Source organism: Arvicola amphibius, chromosome 12, assembly GCF_903992535.2.
Source record: "Arvicola amphibius chromosome 12, mArvAmp1.2, whole genome shotgun sequence".
NCBI classification, from domain to species: Eukaryota; Metazoa; Chordata; class Mammalia; order Rodentia; family Cricetidae; genus Arvicola; species Arvicola amphibius.
In genome coordinates this window covers 110,606,327-110,626,685 of record NC_052058.2, presented here as the reverse complement: position 1 = coordinate 110,626,685, position 20,359 = coordinate 110,606,327, and the positions used below count along the sequence as shown (strand labels likewise).

Below are 20,359 nucleotides of genomic sequence, written 5' to 3'. Positions count from 1 at the left end.
GATTTAGAAGCAGCAGGAAAAGCCTGGGCTACTCAGTAAGTACATAGACAAGTCTTTTACTGAACTACTGCCCAAATTATGGGTTAGATTTTTATCCCTTTAAGTTTACAGCAGGCTATCCTGAGGGAGGTTCCTGAGCACAGACTTCATATGGGAGTGGCCCTTGTAAGCACAATGCCCTTGTCTATGCCCCACCAAAGCACCATGACTCAGATTCTGGTTTGATCCTGTTTATGTACCATGAGGAAATGCTTTCCTGGCCATGAAAGGTATGGGTGTGAATGTTTTAGGGAAACAGCAATTTTTCTGAGTTACTGTGATGTTATGGTTACCAAAGAGATTAACACACACTGAGGACCCAGTGCTCACACAAAGAGGAAAAAACTCAAAACTTAAGGAATAAAAACAATAGGATCAAAATAAAATATTGTTCAAGAACAGCTAAGGAAAACAGACTTACCTGAAATCTAGGTCAAGGAACTCTGTCTCCTCACTTCTTTGCTTTTGTCTTTATTCTGGAGCAATTTTAGGCTTCTAGGAGAAAGGTAGGTGAAAGGCACGGCGCTCCATCAGAATGTCCCCGCTCCTTCTCACAGACAAGCTAGCTTTATTTGGGATTCTGTTTTGATCTCCACAGACTGTTCTGCTTATCCAGCTATCAGTTTGACGGTGTCACATAATCAGATTTACAGTGTCTTGAAATGAGTTCTTCCTCAACTTTGTTTTTCAAAACTGTGGCTGTTTGGATCTTTTCCAGCTGGGGGAGAGGGCAGTTCTCTGTAATCGTGCTCAGAGCTTCTCAGTCTGAGGGGCACACACTGTCCACGGAAGAATCTTGTTAAGATCCGGGTCTAGGGTGGATCAGGAGATTTTGTTTCCCCCTTTCCATTGTTGAAAATAGATTCTTTCCTTACATAATATGCACTGATTATGGTTCTGCTCTCTCTATTCCTCCCACTTCTCACCATCTCCCTCCCTTCCAGATCCACTCCCCTTCTGTCTTTCATTAGGAAAGAACAAGCTTCTAAGAGATAATAATAAAATATAGTAAGATAAAACAAAACAACAACAACAAAAAAAAAAAAAACACTGCATTGAAGTTGGACAAGACAAACCAATGGAAGGAAAAGAGCCCAATAGAAAGCACAAGACCAGAGACCCACTCATTTGCACACTCAGGAATCCCAGAAAAGCACTAAACTGGAAGTTATATAATATGTACGCAGAGGACCTGGTGCAGACCTGTGCAGGCCTGGGCATGCTGCTTCAGCTTCTCTGAGTTCATATGAGCTTTGCTCAAGTTCAGCTTTTGTGTGTGTGTTCTCCACTCCATCTGGCTCTTGCACTCTATGTACATTCTCTTCCTGAGGTTTCCTGAGCTCTGGAGGAAAAGATTTGATGGAGACACCCATTTAGGGAAGAGTGTTCTAAGGTCTAAAAGATGAATTTCTAATTTATTCCCTGTGTATTTCATAAAATGCATCTACATCCCATTCATTTTCCATCCCTACATATTCACCCTCTGTCCTTGAAACCTCCCTACTCCAAAATTAAAATAAAACTTTAAGAGGAAAAAAGCCCTGGTTCTGAGCCTTGGTAGTTGCAGAGTTGGTCGGCCTGCCAGCTATCCCTTGTGCTCATCATCAGGGTGAGTTCACATTGCCCTGGATAGTTCAACCCTTGCAGTTATGAGCCAGGGGCAGGGCTAGTTCCTCTGTTTTCTTGTCCTCAGGGTGGAAACCCCAAATCTACACCTCAGGGCCAGCTCTACTGTGTTTCCCAGACATGGTGTAGGGGCCACTGCCCTGGGTGCTCCCAATGATGAGGAACAGGGGCTGTTCTCATGCTCTTACAGCCTCAGGGTCAGTTCTTCCATCCATCCCAGGTACTGAAGGGTGGGACAGCAAGGGTAGGGCATCTCACCCTAATCCATGTCACCACATGAAAGATGAACAATGGGGACAGACCTCCCATGATCACAACTTAAGGGCTGGCTCACCCATACCTCCACCAGCAGGATTGGCTCTATTATACTGCTCAGTTGAGGTGCAGGGCCTGCTTTCCTAAGTGTTGTAGCTGGGGGGGAGGGGCTGTATTCCTGTTCTTATGGCCTCAGGGCCAGCTCTCTCACCTCCCTCAGGCATTGATGGTGGGGGTGCTGGAGGGGACATCATGGGAGAGCTATCCCCATTACTCAGCTGTCATGTGGTACATGTGTGGGCAAGAGATGACCTAACCCCCCCCCCCACCTACCCACCCATCAGCACTGAGGCAGGGAGAGTTGACCCAGAGACTCTATTCCTAATAACCTCTTAAACAAAACTAATAGTGTTGGATCTACACCACTTTTAAAACTATCATTGTGAATTAATGTCTGTCTCCAAATACATTTAATTACTGAACAGACTATTTAAGATTTGAAGCAATCACAGACTTGTTACAGTTAAAGCATTACCACCATTCCATGTTGGCCCAGGGGAAGGATTGCCCACTAAGAAATTTTACTTGTATAATAGGGAATAAAAATAAGGGTGCTTTTGTGACTAAATCCCATGACCCATATAATTTATTATATTGTTTAACATTGTTAAAAGTACAATTTATATCATCTCTTTGGAAGAATAAAACTAATTAGCATTCAATTTTCTCAGTACTTGTAATTATGATGGCTTTTTTCAAAAATGTTTCAAAAGTAGTATTAATAAAAATTTTTAAAATTGATACTCAAATCGCATTTTGTTGGCCAATAGTTAAAATTCCATATACTATATAAGAATACAGCTATATTTAAGCTAAATTTCATGTGGTTTTAATGATTATTCAATCAAAATATAATCATATCATTCATCCCTCTAACCCTTCCCACATAACCTCTCCACTCCACTTCCTTTCAAATCCGTTGTCACTTAGTCTTCATATATGTTCTGAGTCCACTTAACATTTGCTTGTATATTTTTAGGACTGATCATTTGGAATCAGATAACAGTTAGGGGGCTCATCCCCAAGGAAGACTAATTTTCCCTCTCTTTAAGGTCTCTAATCATCTGTAACTTTTTAGAGATGGGGTACTATGTGATTTCCTCCATACATGCTGGCATGTCAACTGGTGTTGTCATTGTCAGGGATTGGTGTTATTATTAATAAGGTCTTGTTTTAACAGTCATATTGTTGATATTGCATGAGTGCACCCTTTCTATCATAGCTAGAAGACATGATCTCTGCAGCAGAATTTCCTGATCACCTTGCCTTTACAATCTTTTCTCCCTTTCTTTTCATAATCCCTTGATGTAAGAGTTGTATTGTAAACTTATCAACTTTTTCAGGCACCCCAATACATCATTCATTGCATGTTGACCATTTGTAGCTTTCTGCCATGGTCTCTACTGCTAAAGAAGGTAGTTTAATGAGAGGTGAGAGCAACATACTTATCTGATGGTATAGGACAAGTATTTTATAATTAAGACTCTGCCACCTGTGACTTCACTAACCACAAGTAGTGGTACATTTACACAACCAGACATGATCTCCCTTCTGCTAAAGAGATTTTAAGTTCACAAATGAGAGAGAAGATGTAGAGTTTGTCTTTCTAGGTATATGTTACCTCACTTTATATATTTTCCAGTTCCATCTACTAACTGACAAACTTCATGATTTCCTTTTTCTTTACAGGGTCTATCTGAACTATGTTCTCATTGCCCATTTGTCAGCGGGAGAACATTTAGGGTTTGTCCATTTTCTAGTTATTTTGAATACTAGTTATTTGAATATCTGTGGAGAAGGACATCAGTTCTTTGGGCAAATGCCAAGGAGTTGTATATCTGGGTCATATGATAAATTCATATTTAGCTTTTTGAGAGATTTCTTTTGGAAGATACAGACCCTCAGACCCTGAACTTTCTATGACCTCTTGCCTGCTGGAGTAAACAACTTGTTTTCCTATGCTTGCAGCTGCTCTGAGCATGGAACCCTCATGAGTTTCTGATAACAAGGAAGTGGTTTCTGGTGGGCTTGCAGTGGAAAATCCCAGAGCTAGGGCTTGACCATTAATCAAGGAGAGCACTATATAAACTGTCTGGAAACATAATAAAATTGGCATTCTTGTGATCTTTAATCCCCAGTTCCTCACACAACCACGGTTCCATGTGGTGTAGACACCACAGATCTCCACACTGATTTCCTGAGTGGCTGAACCAGTCTGCAATCCCACCAACAATAAATGAGGGTTCCTCTTTCCCCACATTCTCACCAGCATTTGTTGTCACTTATTTTGTTGATTTTAACCATTCTGATTGGAGTGAGGTGAAAACTCAGAGTTGTTTTAAATTTCATTTCCCTGGTTGATAAGGATGATAAGCACTTTCAGATATTTCTCAATCTTTTTATTTCTTCTAGTTGGAATTCTCTTTTCAGATCCATAGCCCATTTTTTATTGTGTCTTTGTTTTATTAACTCTTTGGTTTTGTATTACTTTATATAGACATTAATCATCCATCACATGTATAGCTGGCAAAGATTCTCTCCCATTCTGTGGACTACTCAGTTTGGGTGCTAGGAACTGAACTCATGACCTTTGGAAGAACAGCAAGTGATCTTAATATTAACTTATAAGCCATCTCTCCAATCCCAATGGTTTTTTTTTTAATTTTTTGAGTCCACTTGCCTAGGTCTCAGCATGCAGTGATTTATTTGGCCAAACATTGGCCAAGATGCTGTTGTGGTGGTATTGTTAACCTAAGATTAGCATTTGAATCAGTATACTTTGAGTAAAGCAGATTATCTTGCATAGAATGGGTGACATCATGGAATCAATTGAAGATCTCAAGGGAAAATAGACTGAAATCCTCTAACACAGGAAATTCTCCTCCCCATTCTAAAGCTAAAAGATGGCATGAACCTCTTCCTCTTTCTCTCTCTCTCTCTCTCTCTCTCTCTCTCTCTCTCTCTCTCTCTCTCTCTCTGTCTCTCTCTGTATATCATTTATTGTACATATGTAGATATATATGTTATATAAGGTATTATTTTAGGGAGACAGAAGCGTTCATGTTACCATTAGTTTAGGATTCTCTAGAGCACACCCTAGTAGTTTTGTGTATTAGTCTAGGATGACCTAGACTAACTGTTTAATACACAAGCTCCTACCCCACACTACAAGGAAAGTCTACTAAAGGAGTCCAGTGTCTGATATGCCACTCTCCATTCCATATCCCTCTCACCTCAATTTCCAGGAGAGGCTTAATGGCAGTCCTTCTAAGTCCCACATCATTGCCTGGTATCAACATCAATATTTCTGAAACTTACCCACAATAATTATCTTCAGCTTTGACTCACAATGATGACTTTCAACTTCTTTCCCACACCTTCAAGAGACCCTATTTTGATGTTTTAAGCTATTGGAAAGAACCACGTCTTTGAGATCACACTGTCACCGACCTGGCATTCTTCTGGTAGGTCCCTCTTCCTAAGTATTTCACTACTCTCCAAGGGCACCACAGCACTGTCAGCTATCAACCAAGACTTCTCTTACAAGAGCCTTTAGCACCTGAAACAGCCAAATCATAACACTGGTCTGTGTGATGAAGTCAGTTTGTGCTCCTGTGTAGCCAGGAACAGATTCTAGGACACTGTCTTTCCTGGGCTGTATGACCTCTTTGGTGTGTTTACCAAAAAAGTCTTTCTTTTTCTGCAGTGTTATATAGTTATTTCATATGAACTGAAATGTTCTCTGAGGGATGGAGGCTCATTAAGACTCAGGAAATAAATGAAATCACAAGCCTTACAAAGCTCCTGAAACTTACAAGATTCACAAGTTCACAAGACCCCTCTCCATTTTTACATAAACACTGACAATTGCTGGGTAAAAAGGCTTTCTGAGTAGCCAAGCTGCCTCAGTGTCAGGGAGAAAGGTCCAGGTATATAGTGTTCATGAGCTGTCACCCATCCTGAGATGGGCTTTTACGGTGACATAGATGCCTTTGTGTAATTAATGGTCATAAATGAACCTTTCCACCCATATAAGTAATCCCTAACAAACTCACTGGTTCACTAAACTAGGCATGGGTAGAATCATTTCCTTGCTTTGTCATCAGTGCCTTTTCTGGTGTGCATAGATAGATATTTGTCCCAGTCTCCTGAGGAAAACCCACATAACACACATCCATCATAATAGTTCAGACCTTCATGTATCATACCATTGCACTGTGATGCCTATCATCTGGTTATTGTTCTGTGGTATGGTATCTTTGGTGGAAAATACAAAAGCTCTTTCTAAGATAAAAACATCCAACTGATATCTTTTGTTCTTCTGAGAATTATATTTACAGAATTGCTGTTTTTAAAGCATAATAAATGTATTATATAGTCTAACCATTAGGGTTTGGCCAGAAATGGCAGTGCTTAGAATAGCTGACTGTGAGTGCTCAACCCAAACACGACATCTGCACCATAGCCTTGCAAGAGTCAGAAAGCACTGCAGAAGAGGGGCAGAAAGGGTTAAATCAGGAGCCTAAGCAGGGGTGCTGTGAAATGTGTCCTGGAGTCACGTCCTCAGGAAGTCTCTGCAGTCATGCCTGCTGCACAAAGTCAAGTCCATCAACACATAAACATTTCATCACAAGTGGAGAAGAAGCTCAGAAGACTGCCTTCCCGAGGAACTGTAGCAGAAGCAGTAAGCAGCGCACTGGGGGCCACTTTTCTCTCGCTCCCTGTGCTCCAGGAAACAGTCTCTCACCCACACTTCTTATGCCAGTAACCCTCATCTAAACACATTGCCTCACAAAGGAGAGATCGGTGGAGGAGGAGGAATTATGGGAAAGAAGAAAAGTTTCCAAGGAAAAGAGAGGGGAATGAGAGACAATAATGAGGGGGATGAAAATGACCGAAATTCATTATGTACATGTAAATTGTCAAAGAATCTTTTTAGGAAAAGGGAAAATGTTTGCTGAATAAGAAAGCTCAGCCCCTCAGTTAACTAACTGACACAGGATATTCCGTCCTCAGAGTTTAAAGCAATGTGCCCATTTATTATGATCAATGTAGAGGTTTGAGCGAAAATTCACACTACTATATTTATGCATGCAGGAAATTTGTATTTAAATGTCAATCTAACATAGAAACCTTTTATCTATTTGCAGTAGTCACTCATTCACAATCTCACTAATACAGAAAACGCAAAATATCCAGCCCTTCTCTAATTCAATCATGTTACTCAGTACTCAAATGAGGTCTCAAAAATAAGAAATCCAGAAAAGTGCTGGTGTAAATCTATCTTTTCCCGTGATTGTTCTTTTCTGAGGTTCACTAGCTCACAGAGTCGGACTGAAGATCTACCATCTGATAGACCTGCTTTGTAGACACACAAACACTAAGATGCAAACTGTCGGCCCCTTGGGTCCTGTCCATTTTACCTGTCTCTGAGGCCGCCACAAAGCCCTCTGTCTACGGAGAGACCAACTTGCCAGTAAATAAAATATTGCCAGACTTATCCTGAATAGTGAACAGGAAGGGAGAATTCGCTGTGAACTGAACTGTGATGGGGAGTCGCTTCACAGCGATACTCTCCCCAGTGGCTGCCGCTGCCTCGGTGCCTTCCTCGTTGACATCCACATAGGACTTGTGAACAACTTTGGATAAATATAGGCCTTTGTCAGGTGACATTCCAGAGAGATCAGCTGTGGCCACGCTGAAGATGTCCCGCATCCCTAGGGATTTCAATAGGGAGTTTAGGTCATATTTTACTGCAAGATTGAATTTGGGAATGTGAACATCCACTTCTCTTTCCACCATGTTAGAAGAGTTGGTCCACTCTTGAAGCATCTTCACATTCAGGTGTTTTTCTATCTAAGAGTCAAAATACAGACGTTCACACATGAGTCAAAACATAGCTTCTGAGTAAAGCAGGTGTTCCTGTAATTCACATTGAGAACGGTCCAGCTTCTTGCTGGCTTTTCAGCCTATAACGCTCACGCGCTACCTATCTACGCGTTAGTCAGACCTTTCCTTCCTGTTGCCTATGTCTCCTCTATATTCCCTCACTGACTTTCTCAATGTACATTTTTCATTTCCCTCAACATTTAGCCTTTACCTAAGCCTCCCTGCTTATTGCCCTGACATCGTTCTGTGCCTGCTTCCTGAATCAATCCACCATTTCTTCTTGGCCCTCACATCTGAAATTTGGAGTCACATCTTTATGAACTTAGTTCTCCTTTGGCTTCTAAGATGCCAGATTACTTTGTCCCACTCCTAATGGCTTCAATCTCCCTGGTGCCCTTTACTCTTTCTGTTATGTTTCTCCAAGTTCAACATGGTACATGCTCGCCTTAATGGCTTTGTCCTTCTTTCTGACTGGCATTTCAACGCCCACATATGGTCCCAGGAACTGACTTCTCATAATAAAATCAAGCTTCATCATTTTTGTCTGTCATTTAAATAATAACATTGGGTATTTAATGCCCTACAGAAAATCTTCTATAGCATTATATACTGTATCATTTTTATTGTTATCTTGTTCCAAAGTTCAATACATTTTATACCTTCCCATTTTCATAATACAAAGTAAGATAAAGGTAGATTTTCTATCAAAGTATCTTTTTATTATTTTTATTTGCTAGGTCTAATCCGAGTTATAATAAAAGCAAACAGAACTCAACTGCCTCACAGTTAGCACACTGACGTGTGCTCATATTCTCCCTTGACCAGGGTCTTCTCACTTTATCTGCCCATCATCTATACATCTAGTGAAACTCACATGGAGAGAATTCTCTAGAAACACCACCCCCAGCTTCCTCATTCTCATTCATTGCTTCCATAGTTTGCTCATGACTTTAAGAGAAGTTTAAGCTGCTTCCAAATTGCTGACTTTAGTGTCCTCTACCCCAGCTAACTGCAAGTTCCCAGGGTCTTAATCCCCTCTTGTAAGCATATGTATTCCTACAGTACAGCTATGCTTCTCTCATTCCAGCTCCCTCTGAACTGGCATCCATCTCACTCCCTAATCCAAATGCATACAGCCCAACCAGGCTCTTTCAGGAAACAACCGTGCCAACTGTTAGTCACTGGCTAACTTAGGAACTGACTGTGGCCACCCTACCATATGAATCAGCTTTCCCAGTCCCAGAGCCGTAGCTGTTCTCCTAAGAAACCTCATTTTACGCAATGTTCTGCAATAGGTTGGGGTAAGATGCCATCATCACTTCTAGGTCTCTCTGTGCTAAGAACCTTTGACTAAAACCAGGGAAAGGAGACTGAATCAAAATTTCTGCCACTGCTATCTTTCCTTCCTGGCTGTGGAGTTATTTCCTTACCAAATCAGGTTGGAAAAAAAACAGTTAGCCTGTGAGTGTACCCTCTGGTTAGATCAGAAAACTTCCCCTTAGCAAGGCATTAATAACGCTCTAGGGCCCAGGAATCTCATCAGCATGACATATCATTATTGCAGAAAGAGGTCCACTAAGTGTCTCATGAGGGATATGTACATACATTTATATTATATAACACGGTGAACCTATCTGACTTTTTCAATAAATGAAGTGCTTCTCTTGCCTGAATATAGTCCTAAAGGGCAGGAATCATCCTTAATCTACAACTCCTGGGGAAAGTCTCCTAAGCCTAGTCATGAGCCCATGGCTGATCATACAGACATCACAGGGCACACCAAGTACGTGTGTAACAGTGTGCGTACACACATACATGCACACACAAACAGCCACATGCATTCACTCACACATATGCTAGGTGCAGGTGGCACTGCTGGGCCTCTACCTGATTTACATTCGCCGTGCCTACTGGAAGCAAGATGATCATTCTTAGATTGTTGTTGGCATAGGGCAGCTCAAGGACTTGCATCTGTGGCTCCTTTATGAAGGCCAGCTTAAATGTTCCCGTCTGATACATCATGTCCACAACTGCACTTTTACCCTATTTTTAAAAAGATTGTGTTTAATCAGTGTATAGTGTGTGTACTTTATTTTTACAATAGGAATATTTGTATTAGCACTCTAAAATGTAACTGTTAACTGCGCTCTTTCATTACTTTCCTTTGCACAGGTTATAATTTTGTAATCTTAAAATAAGTCAAAATTAGAGACTATAGAAGTATAATAATATAGGGATGATTGAGGTCTTTAATTAAACACAGAGAATCTAGCTAAAATGACTTATGTTGGGAATCAAATGGGAGGCTCATTGTCTCTTCTAAGCCATGTGGATACTGTCTGGGACAACAGCTTAGTTGTATCAGCTGTCACAGGAAGCAACCATCATGTGAACCTCAAGGCTTCAGGAGTAGAACACTGGGAAGAGACAGGTTTCCACTTTTCAGGGAGTCTCTGTCCAGCTTCATGTCTAGTGAGAAAAGCTACTCACATTTTGAAAAGTAAAAGCCTTCAGCTAACTACAGCAATGTTTCCATGAAATTTTTCTGAATTGTGATTACATTATTGCAGTTTTCCAAGACTTGTCATCAGTTTGAAAATGAAATACTTACCACACTTATGTGAAAGGGAGCTTTCACTGTCTCTCTTTTCTCGAATTTATTTTTCCATTGTCCCTTGAAATATATGGCACTCACTAAGACCATGACAGAGGAGGGATCAATTGTACCCTTTCCAAATAAGTTTGTGACTTTTCCTTGTAGTAAAACAAATGAAAAAAAGAGGATTTTATTTGGATTAACTTGCTGATAATAGGTATTTGCAAAAGTTGTTTTCTCAGACAGTAACTTCCATAGTTTGTATTTAAAAGATCACGCCCCACCCCAGATAAGATAAGCATGAGATAGCTTAGCACAGTAGGTCTCAACCTATTGGTCACAATCCCTTTGGGACTTGCATATCAGATATCCTGGATGTCAGATATTTACATTTCAATTCATAACTGTAACAAAATTGCAGTTATGAAGTAGTAACAAAATAATTGTATTGTTGAGGGTCACACATATGAGGAACTGTGTTAAAGGATCACAGCATTAGGAAGGCAAGAACTGCCTTAGCAGGTGGAAGCACTTACTACTCAAGTCTGCCGCTCCAAGAGAACCCATGATAGACATGAAAAAGCTGACTCCCAGTCATTCTCTGATCTCCACAAGAGCATCTTGGCACATGCATCATGTACGTGTGCATGCACGCGCACCCCCCCACACACAGAGACTTTTTAATTAAATTAAGTTATCCATGGGTGTGTGAAAGTGTGTGTACATGTGTGAGTATGCCTGTGTATATACACATAGACGTCAGAGATCACCGACTGTAACTCCTTAGTTGGTCTCCTATTGGCCTGGAGCTCCCAGTTATTCTGCCTGTCTCAGCTCGCCAGCAAAAAGATCATAGCAGGCAGCACCACACACAGCTCTTTCTACACAGGTTTCTAGGCATCAAACTCAGGTCCTTACGCTAAGCAACTCTTTATTGATAGGTTACCTCCCAGCCCTTCCTACTTTTTTACTTGTTTGTTCATTTTGTTTTGTTTATGATAGTGGGGGATTTTTATTTGACAGCTTTATGAATACATCCAATGAATTTTTGTCTTTCTCACCTTATTATCCTTCTTCAACTTCTCCCTCTCTCACTGAAACAACTTTTATGCCCAGTAAGTCTCCTTTCTATTTTTCAGGCTTTGTGTAAGTGAACCACTGAATTTAAACAGGGTTGTTTGCATAATAGTCTCTGTAGCCCAGGCTGTGATGGAGCTTACTGTTCAGACCAGGCTGTCCTAGAACTCAGTGTATGGAGCAGGCTATTCTGTAATTCACCATCTATCAGGCTGTGCTGGACTTCCTCTGCAGACAAGGCTATCACAGACTTGCATTGTTGGTTGCCCTACCTTTTCAGCAATATGCCAGGGTTATAGGCATGTGCCTCCATTCTGGGCCACTTACCCTTGTAGTGTATGAGAAGTAGTGCATTACAAATATAAAGACCACTTAAAGCAAAGGCATATTTGAAATCAGGAATTTGTTTGGAAGGTTCCAGAAGTTGTCTGCTTTGTGAATATTCTGACCAGCTGCTTTGGTACCTTTCAGTATGATGTAACCTAGAAACTCTTTTTGGAATGTACCCTGTTATCTGACATGAAGCACAGATAGGCACAGCACCCAACTCTAATCCTAAAAAAGGTTTTAATTTTCATTATAATCCTGAGTCTACCCCATAACTAGTGTGTGAAAACAATAAACATGCACAGATGCTTAAAAGATGTTTCTGAATGAAGGAGTGAATTACTTTTAATAAAATCTGCTGAATTTATGACATCCCCTTAAAACAGAAATGATGTTCACTTTCTCAGAGTCTTCTGCCATATATTGCTTAGGAGGAATGGTCACAAAATATATTCCAAAGTATGTTCCTAGTTTTTTCATTATTATCTATCTTCCTGCATTTAGAATTCACAGTAGTTAACTTCTGCTTCCTTTTTCACATAGCAAGGCAAGACTTTTACCAAAGGAGCAGTGATAAAGTTTGTACACATAAGATAGACATTAAAGTTTTGTTCACATACAGATACATATATATGTTCACACACAATTATCCTTACCATTAGTTTTATTCTCAACCCAAGTATTAATACTTTTCCTTGTCTCTTCTGTAGACAGTTCAAAATCAACAGTTTGCAACTTGGCTTGGAACAGTCTCTCAGAACATCTTAAATATTGCTGTAAAAGAAAGGACAATCGAATGACAGCACAGGAATAGTGCAGAGGTCTGGAAAGATGGCCATTGAGTGTAGACGGAGACTGCACTTGCATTTCCTGATTCACCCCGAATAATCACACAGAAGCTATACCAATTACATCATTGTTTGACCAATGGCTCAGGCATATTCCTAGCTAGCTCTGGCATCTGAAATTAACCAATTTCTATTAATTTATGTATTGCCACGTGGCCTTGGCTTTACCTCATTTTCTACATGTCATGTTTCCTTGGCAGCTGGCTGGCATCTGCTTCACTCCGCCTTCTTTTTCTCTGTATCTCAGCTCGAATTTCCTGCCTGGCGTTATTCTACTAAACTATTGGCCAAAAGAGCTTCATTAACTAGCCAACAAAAGTAACATGTATATAGAGGGACATCTCACAGCAGTGAAGCACGTGATGTGCAAGTGTGAGGAGCAGAGTTGGCACCCCAGACCCGTGCAAAAGCCAGGTGCCATTCACATGACTCCAGTTCTCCTACAATGAGAAAAAGAGCAGAGAAAAGGCAAATACCCAGGAGCTAGTGACTGGGTTACTCAACTTAAGCGGTGCTGAACAGGAAGAGATCCTCTTTTAGAAAAGATGGCAAGAGAGAACAGATACCCAAAGTCGTCCTCTGACTTCCATATACACACGTGGCTCCTACAGTGACACATAACAATACATACACGTGCATACACATGAGCACACACATACACACACACACACACACACACAGAGAGAGAGAGAGAGAGAGAGAGAGAGAGAGAGAGAGAAGAAAGAACTTTGTAGCTCAGAATGTTCTAAAGTCCTAACACAGAGATAAAAGTCTGCTGTTCTAACACACTTAAAAGGAAGGATGTCCTTATGTCCATGAGCAATTGTCTTTAAATCCAAAGATTTCCAAAAAAAGAAAAATACCAGAAACATTTGGATGTTTTCTCATTATGCCATGGACTTTCTTATACCAGTGAATTCAAGTCAAAATGATGAATTGCATATGAATAGCTCTCTTGCCTGTCCCTATGCTTTCCTCCTCAAAGTTAGAAGGTGAATTATATAGCGAACAAATGACCTCTTATCCCCGGAACAACTGAAAACTACCTCCCTAAACTAACATTTATACATGTTGTGTCTCTGTCACTGTGTGGGAGAGGAAAAGAGGAAGAAAGTTACCAGCTCAAAGGCACTAGCCCTTGACTTCCATTGTCTCAGACACTCATCATAACACATTTTTGTGAGCTTCTGTGGCAGTAGAAGGGAGACTCCATAGTGTCAAAGTGCTTCCCTCACCTCAGATGCAAAGATTCTACCAGAGATGTGTGACACCTAAGACAGCTTAAGAAACCAAACTGGAAAAAACAAACAAATATTTGAAGTTTCCTCTCAATGCTTCAGTAATCTTGGTCAGATGGAGATGAACCAAGGACACCAGTATTTCATGCTGATCATAACAGGAAGAAGGCTTCAGTTTAGATAAGGATCAAATCTAAATCTTATTATCTCTAACATTTGCCAACTGAAAATTTCAGAATCTGCTTTGTAGTCTCTAGAATTATTGGAAGATTTATATCTTTGTCATAGCACAAATGATTGTATGAAACAAAACCTGTAATGAGTTCAAAAGTGACTTTCTCTAGGGATTATTAAGTAAGCATTCAATGAAGCTACATACTAAAATGTTTAAGGCTAAGGGCTGAAAACCACCTCCAGTTTTGAAACTAGAAAAATACCTAATTCTCTTTTTTAAAGACAGAAGACATATGTATAAATGGAAAGAAAACTCACATCTCTTGACTCCTAGTTGAATACACTTGTAACTACCTCTTGATAGTCTACCATCAAGTGCCTTTGTAAAGATGAGAAATGGCTCTCACTTTTCTTCCCATCTATAAAGAGCAATTCTTACAAATAACTTCATTTTGTTTTTAATCTCTGACCCTAGTTTTTGCACAGCTTTATGGATTTTGCAGAGAAAGGAGTTTTCATGTGATACTGCAGAACTTTAAATTTTGATAAAGCCACTTCGCAGAAACCCTAAGCTCAAAGTCAATATTACAAAGAGCATCCACTGTAAATTCTTCTCAGTCTCCCTCGTCTTTACACTATGGAATTCAGAGGCCCCAGGCATGCTTACCTTGTGGAATGCAATCGTCCTCGTTCCATAGATTCTGTTGGCAATGCTAAGGGAATTCAGTTGGTTGATTTGGGATAGCAGAGCTCCAAATTCAGAATACATTTTTCCACCTTGGCTGCACTGGCAGAGGTGAACAAAGAAAAGTGATTGGTCCCTTGCCACTGAAGAGTTATAAATAATGAAAGGAAAATATCTGCAGATCAAGATTTTTGCCTTCCAGTAAACAGCAGTGAACACAAAGAGATGAACTGCTCAAGCATTTTACTTGATTTCTTTCAGCAAAATGATTTCAGCAGATTGTGTACAGACTCAACAGTATTGCTTGTTGCTCCTAAGAGTTTAAATCAGAAGCTTAAGCTTTCATGAACAAAGAGATTCTAATGCAAATTCTGTGGCTGCCTCTGTATTTATATTTCTATGTTCAATGTTCTGTCTTTTTATTCTTTCACACACACACACATATGTATATATATACATATACATACATATGTATATGTATATATGTATACTTGACAGTTTGTTACTTATATTTTATGCATTGTGTGATCATATTCCACTGTCATCTCTTGAATGACATGAAAGATGTGTTACATGTGTTTAGGCTGTGGAATATTACTTTAACTGTGTAAAGGTATGTTGCATTTGCTTACTGATGTAAAGATATGTTACATTTGTTCATGCTGTATTTGTTTAGATTCTTATTGACCCCTTCTTCTCAATTAATGGGCATGGTCTTACTAGGTATCCCTGACTTGAATTCATTATGTGTACCAGTCTGGCATTGAACTTGCCAAATCTCCTCCTGCCTCTGCCTCCTAAGTACTGAGATTACAAATATGAACCAACACACCCAACCAAGGTCTCAGTTTTCTAAATGACTATTTAAACAAACTCTTCAAACTTCACTAATAAGATCTAATACATTCACTTGTTTTATGCAGTAGCAATTCTGCTAAGTTTGCAAATGTGATGCATATGACTTATGATTAAGAATTTATTGATGCCAACCAAAGAGGTGATGTCTACATTTCTTAAACAATGGTTCCTAATAAATAGGGTTTCTGAGAAGTTTTTGATTGAGTGTGTGTTGTAGAATATTTAACTATGTAAAGATGTGGTACATTTGCTTATGCTATGGAATATTATCTTAATTGTGCAAATGTGTGTTGTATTTGTCTAATGATGTATACATTCATTTATGCTATATTTGTTTATATGTAAAGATGTGTTGCACTTGTTTCACCTTGCCTGCCTAAGGCACCTGAATGGTTTAATAAATGACCATTTAATAAATACATCTAATAGAAATAATGAGTGGCCAATAGCTAGGTCAGGAGAGAGATAGGTGGGGCTGGCAAGCAGAGAGAAAAAGTAGGATGAGAACTCTAGGCTCAAGAAGAACAATAGAAGGGGAGAGAAGGAGGAAGAAAGAGTGGAAATGTCTGGGGCCAGCTAGACAGCTGCTAGTTAGCACACACAGAGTAGAACATACAGAAAGAAAGATAAAAAGCCCTGAGGCAAAATATAGAAAAAGAGAAACAGGTTAAGTTATAAGAGCTAGCAAGAAATGAGCCCAATCTAGGCCATTCATAACTAATGTTAAGTCCCCATGTCCCAATTTGGAGACTGGTTAGTGGACCTAAAAGAAAAGTCTTGGGGTGTGTGTGTGTGTGTGTGAGAGAGAGAGAGAGAGAGAGAGAGAGAGGGAGAGAGAGAAAGAGAGAGTACATTTATACATATACCCAAGCACTATTACAAATGCTACCATGTGAGAATTCTAAGTAAATGAGTGAAATGCTCCTTTGAGAATAGTGGGAACCATTTTCTCAAAGAACATGGATGGTGCTACATCAGGCAGCCCTTTGTCAGTAGCTCTTAGTGGACTAACAATGCTACATGCATGGGTGAATCTGACAGCAGGCAAAAGCACAGAACAGAACGTTTGCATGAAGATGACAATGATTAGTTTAACAATTTGGATGGGAAGGCATTGCTGCTGTCATTACTACTGGGTGCTAAGCTCAGGCCCCTGCAGTGGTAATTGGGAAGATGATTGGGGACTACAGACAGAGCTGTCTTTCTCACAGACCCAAGAAAGGGCTCCACTGCTCTACTCCTAAACTATGATTTGTTGTTTTATTAACTTTTCTCATTTATTTTGCATTCCAACCAAAGTTTCCCCTCCCTCCTCTCCTCCTGTTTCTTCCACCTTCCATCTACCCTCACACCCATTCCTCTTTCATTTAAAAAGAGGCAAGCCTTCCATGGGAGTCAACTAAACATGGTCTATCAAGTTGAGGCAGGATCAAGCTCCTCCCGCTGCATGAAGGCTGGGTGAGGCATCCCAGCATGGAGAATAGATTCCCAAAAGCCATGAACTATGATTTCTTGATTTCTTAGAGTACTTGATATCTCAGTAATGATATCCTCATACCTCATAAAAGTCTTTCATCTTTGGTTTTAAGAATTCTGAAAAGTTGTCATAGTGGAGCACCTAGAGAAAGAAAAGAAGTCAACTGGTCACAAAAGTAATGTGCAAGCTATAACTCCTGAGAGCTGTGATCACTCTTCCATTTCCAATCAAGACACTAGTGATGGATAACATCTGATAATGTTATATTTCAAGTCCTGAGTTAAATCTTTGGGCATCTTATTTAACCCTCCCAACAACTTCATTGATAATTAATATTATCTTTAATTTATGTTAGTGAGACTGAGATCAAAAGGGACAAGCACCCTTGCCCCATACTGTGGTCAGGCAGGTTCTAGGAGCTGAACTCCATTGCTGCAGCCACTCTGCCCTTTTTCTACTCTTCAGGCCTCCATGTAGAGCACTGCGTATACGGAGCCTTGGACAAACAACTACCCAGTAATGTTAAAATATGCAACTACCCTAAGAGTTGTCAAGAGAGATCTTTCTAGACATTCTCAGTAATAAAAACACATAGGTTTGAAAGAACATGGTGGCTGGAGTCATGTGACAGATCACCTTTCCTTTGTTCTCCTGGTTGTAAAATGGAGTTGACAATCTCTGTCTGCTAACAGGATAGTTCTGAAGAAACTTAGTAATAAATTCGTTTTAAAATTTTATTTAAAATGGTATGAGGATTTAGAGTTTAAAATTTTTAGAAAAAAAGAATAGCACCAAACATGTATTCTTTATTATGTTAAAATCGCCAAAATAAAAATTATTGCAGAATGCCTTAGATATAAAAGAAGTTATGTGTTGTATTGACTTGCATTAAATCCTATTTCTTAAAACTTTTTGTCTTTCTTAGAAATATGACTTATCTAAGTATGCCTTTTCATTTCACAAAATGGTATTTTTATAAATAAAATTTAATAAACAAGAGGGGGCACATGAAAATATCTGGGTTCTGGGGATGTTCTCCTCCAACCCTTACCTTTTCCATTTGTTCAGCACTCTTGCCTCTGGCACCCACAAGGAGCATGCTTAGAGCATAGAACATAGTGAGTGGAGAAAAGAAGATATTTTCTCCCACATTGTTACTGCTTAGCTCTTTGAATACATCAAGGCAAAATTCAGCATTTGCTGTGGTGATAGGATTCATGTTTTGCCAAGCGATGCCTAAGAATAGAGAAGAAGTGATTCAGTCCTTGTGTGCTTACCATCTATGCTTTCAGACATCCCCTTCCTGGAATCTGTGTACCAAATGCTTATGCTCCACAAACTCAAACAATTGTTTTTCCACCAGACTGCCCACATTCATAAGCCTCACAAGACAGAGTTTCACCTTTCCACTCAGTTCTGTACAAGCAACCTGACACTCGCCACAGTTTTATCCCCATCTTGGCACAATCTTCCAAGAATGTGAAGTAAATCTAAGAAGGTGACCGAAGCTCCCCACCCAGTCAGAGCCATGTCATCAGAGAAAATGAAGGCACCAAAAAGAAGCACCTGAGAGAAGAAAAGATTATGCTGGAGTATGGGCTACTTTAGGGAAAAAGTTTGTTGGGAAAGAAAGTTCAGTCCTAGAAACGTCACTAGAGCACCAAGGGTACTGAACTACAGAAACAACAATCAGCAAGAGTAGTTCCCAGCCACTGAGAGACTTTACACTTCATAGGGCTCATTGCCCACAAACACTCTTTTGCTTTGTCTTCCTGGTGGTTGCTCTCTTTTAATCCACTGCCTGCCACCTGGGGAACCCCTCTGTCTCCCACTCAGGATCTTTCAGCATTGCTAGCCTGAGTTCATCATACGTCTCCAGGATTCAGATCTGAATCTTCCTTGCCTTTCCACTCGCACTACTGGTGACCTCATGCCAGGCCATGCTCAAACATCACCAACACACTGTAAGGTCTTTGTTAGAGTTTGAATATAAAATGTACCCCCATGGACTCGTGAACTGAACAGACAGTCTCAAGCTGGTAGAACTCCCATGAGAGATTCTGGAAATGTTAGGTAGGACCTATCTTGAGGAACTAGGTCACTAGATGTATGAACTTGGAGCCATTAATTTTCTCTCCCTCTTCCTCTCCCTCCCCATCTCTCTGACCCTCTCCCTTTCTTCCCTCCCTTCTTCCTTCTATACTTTGACCTATTCTACCATTCCTTCATCATGTTAGACTGAGTTTTCTGAAACTCTGAGGGAAATAAAACTTTCTTTATGTTTGCTTCTCCAGACATGGTTACAGAAAAAAAAAAAAAAAAAAAAAAAGCTGACTCTCGAATTTAGGCTGCTCCTCAATTCTAGACCCATATATCCGACAACACACTCAACATGTCCACTTAGATGCCCAATGGGTCCTTCAATATGTCAGGACATAAAGCAAACCATTGGTCCCTCGCTCTTCTACCTTGCCTTCTCCCTCACAGATTTCTTCATTTCTGTAACCCTTGATTCCACTTTCCTATTTTTCAGGCTAATAACTTATAGGATCTTCTTTACTACTTTCTCCTTATTTGCCTTCAATCTGTGAAATATTTTCTTTCCTTCACTTTCAAAAATGCTCAAAGTCACCTTCTCTGGTTTTACCACTTTGGTCAAAGCTTCTGTTGTTCCTCCCCTGCTATACTGAAATGCTTTCCTCTCCTGACTGCCTTCTCTCTCTTTCTGTCCTCTGTGGTGTTTTCTCGAGAAGTAAGAGTGATGTCACTTCAGCATCAGATGCTCGTGGTGCTCTGTACTTGGCATTATCAGAACCTTCCCATCCTCCCAAAGAAGCCAAATCTTGCCTAAACAAGCAAGGCTCTCTGGCCTGACCCTGGCCTTCTCAGACCTCACCATCACCACACTGCACTGACTGTCTAGCATTTCCATCCATTGAATATACTAAGCATGTTAACCTCGGGTCTCTACGTTGTTTATCTCTTCTCTGAGATAGCCTTTCTGCCAGTGCTCAGATGGCTCACTATGGCAGCTCATTTCCCTCTCTCTTCAGGAAGGCACCCTATTAATAAGTCTTTTCCTAGTGATCCCCTTTGAAAACTCAGTCTACACGCCCACCTCAGATCTCTCCAATTTGCTTTTCTTTCTAGAACATACCATCTGACTCACTACATAAGAAAATTTTAATCTGACCTACTCCTTAGCAAACT

General features: G+C 40.2%; 2 protein-coding genes across 3 annotated transcripts in view; both read right to left on the bottom strand.

Moving 5' to 3' along the window:
- Positions 1–583, bottom strand: part of Serpinb7 (serpin family B member 7) — a 63,186-nt gene extending 62,603 nt beyond the window's left edge. Inside the window, exon 1 of the mRNA XM_038349900.1 lies at positions 461–583. The gene's annotated coding sequence lies outside the window, so the exon portion shown is untranslated. The remainder of the gene's footprint in view (positions 1–460) is intronic.
- A 6,851-nt stretch (positions 584–7,434) lies between these two features.
- On the bottom strand, positions 7,435–18,368 carry Serpinb11 (serpin family B member 11). 2 transcript variants are annotated; one of them, XM_038350211.1, is made up of 7 exons: positions 18,201–18,368; positions 17,231–17,290; positions 14,797–14,916; positions 12,526–12,643; positions 10,481–10,623; positions 9,757–9,912; positions 7,435–7,836 (listed from the first exon to the last, which is right to left on the bottom strand). In XM_038350211.1, exons 1-7 carry the CDS (start codon positions 18,366–18,368, stop codon positions 7,435–7,437), a joined length of 1,167 nt encoding a protein of 388 aa, XP_038206139.1. The 2 variants fall into 2 exon arrangements, with proteins under 2 accessions (XP_038206139.1, XP_038206140.1); XM_038350212.1 differs by lacking the exons at positions 10,481–10,623; positions 12,526–12,643.
- Positions 18,369–20,359: the final 1,991 nt, after the last annotated feature.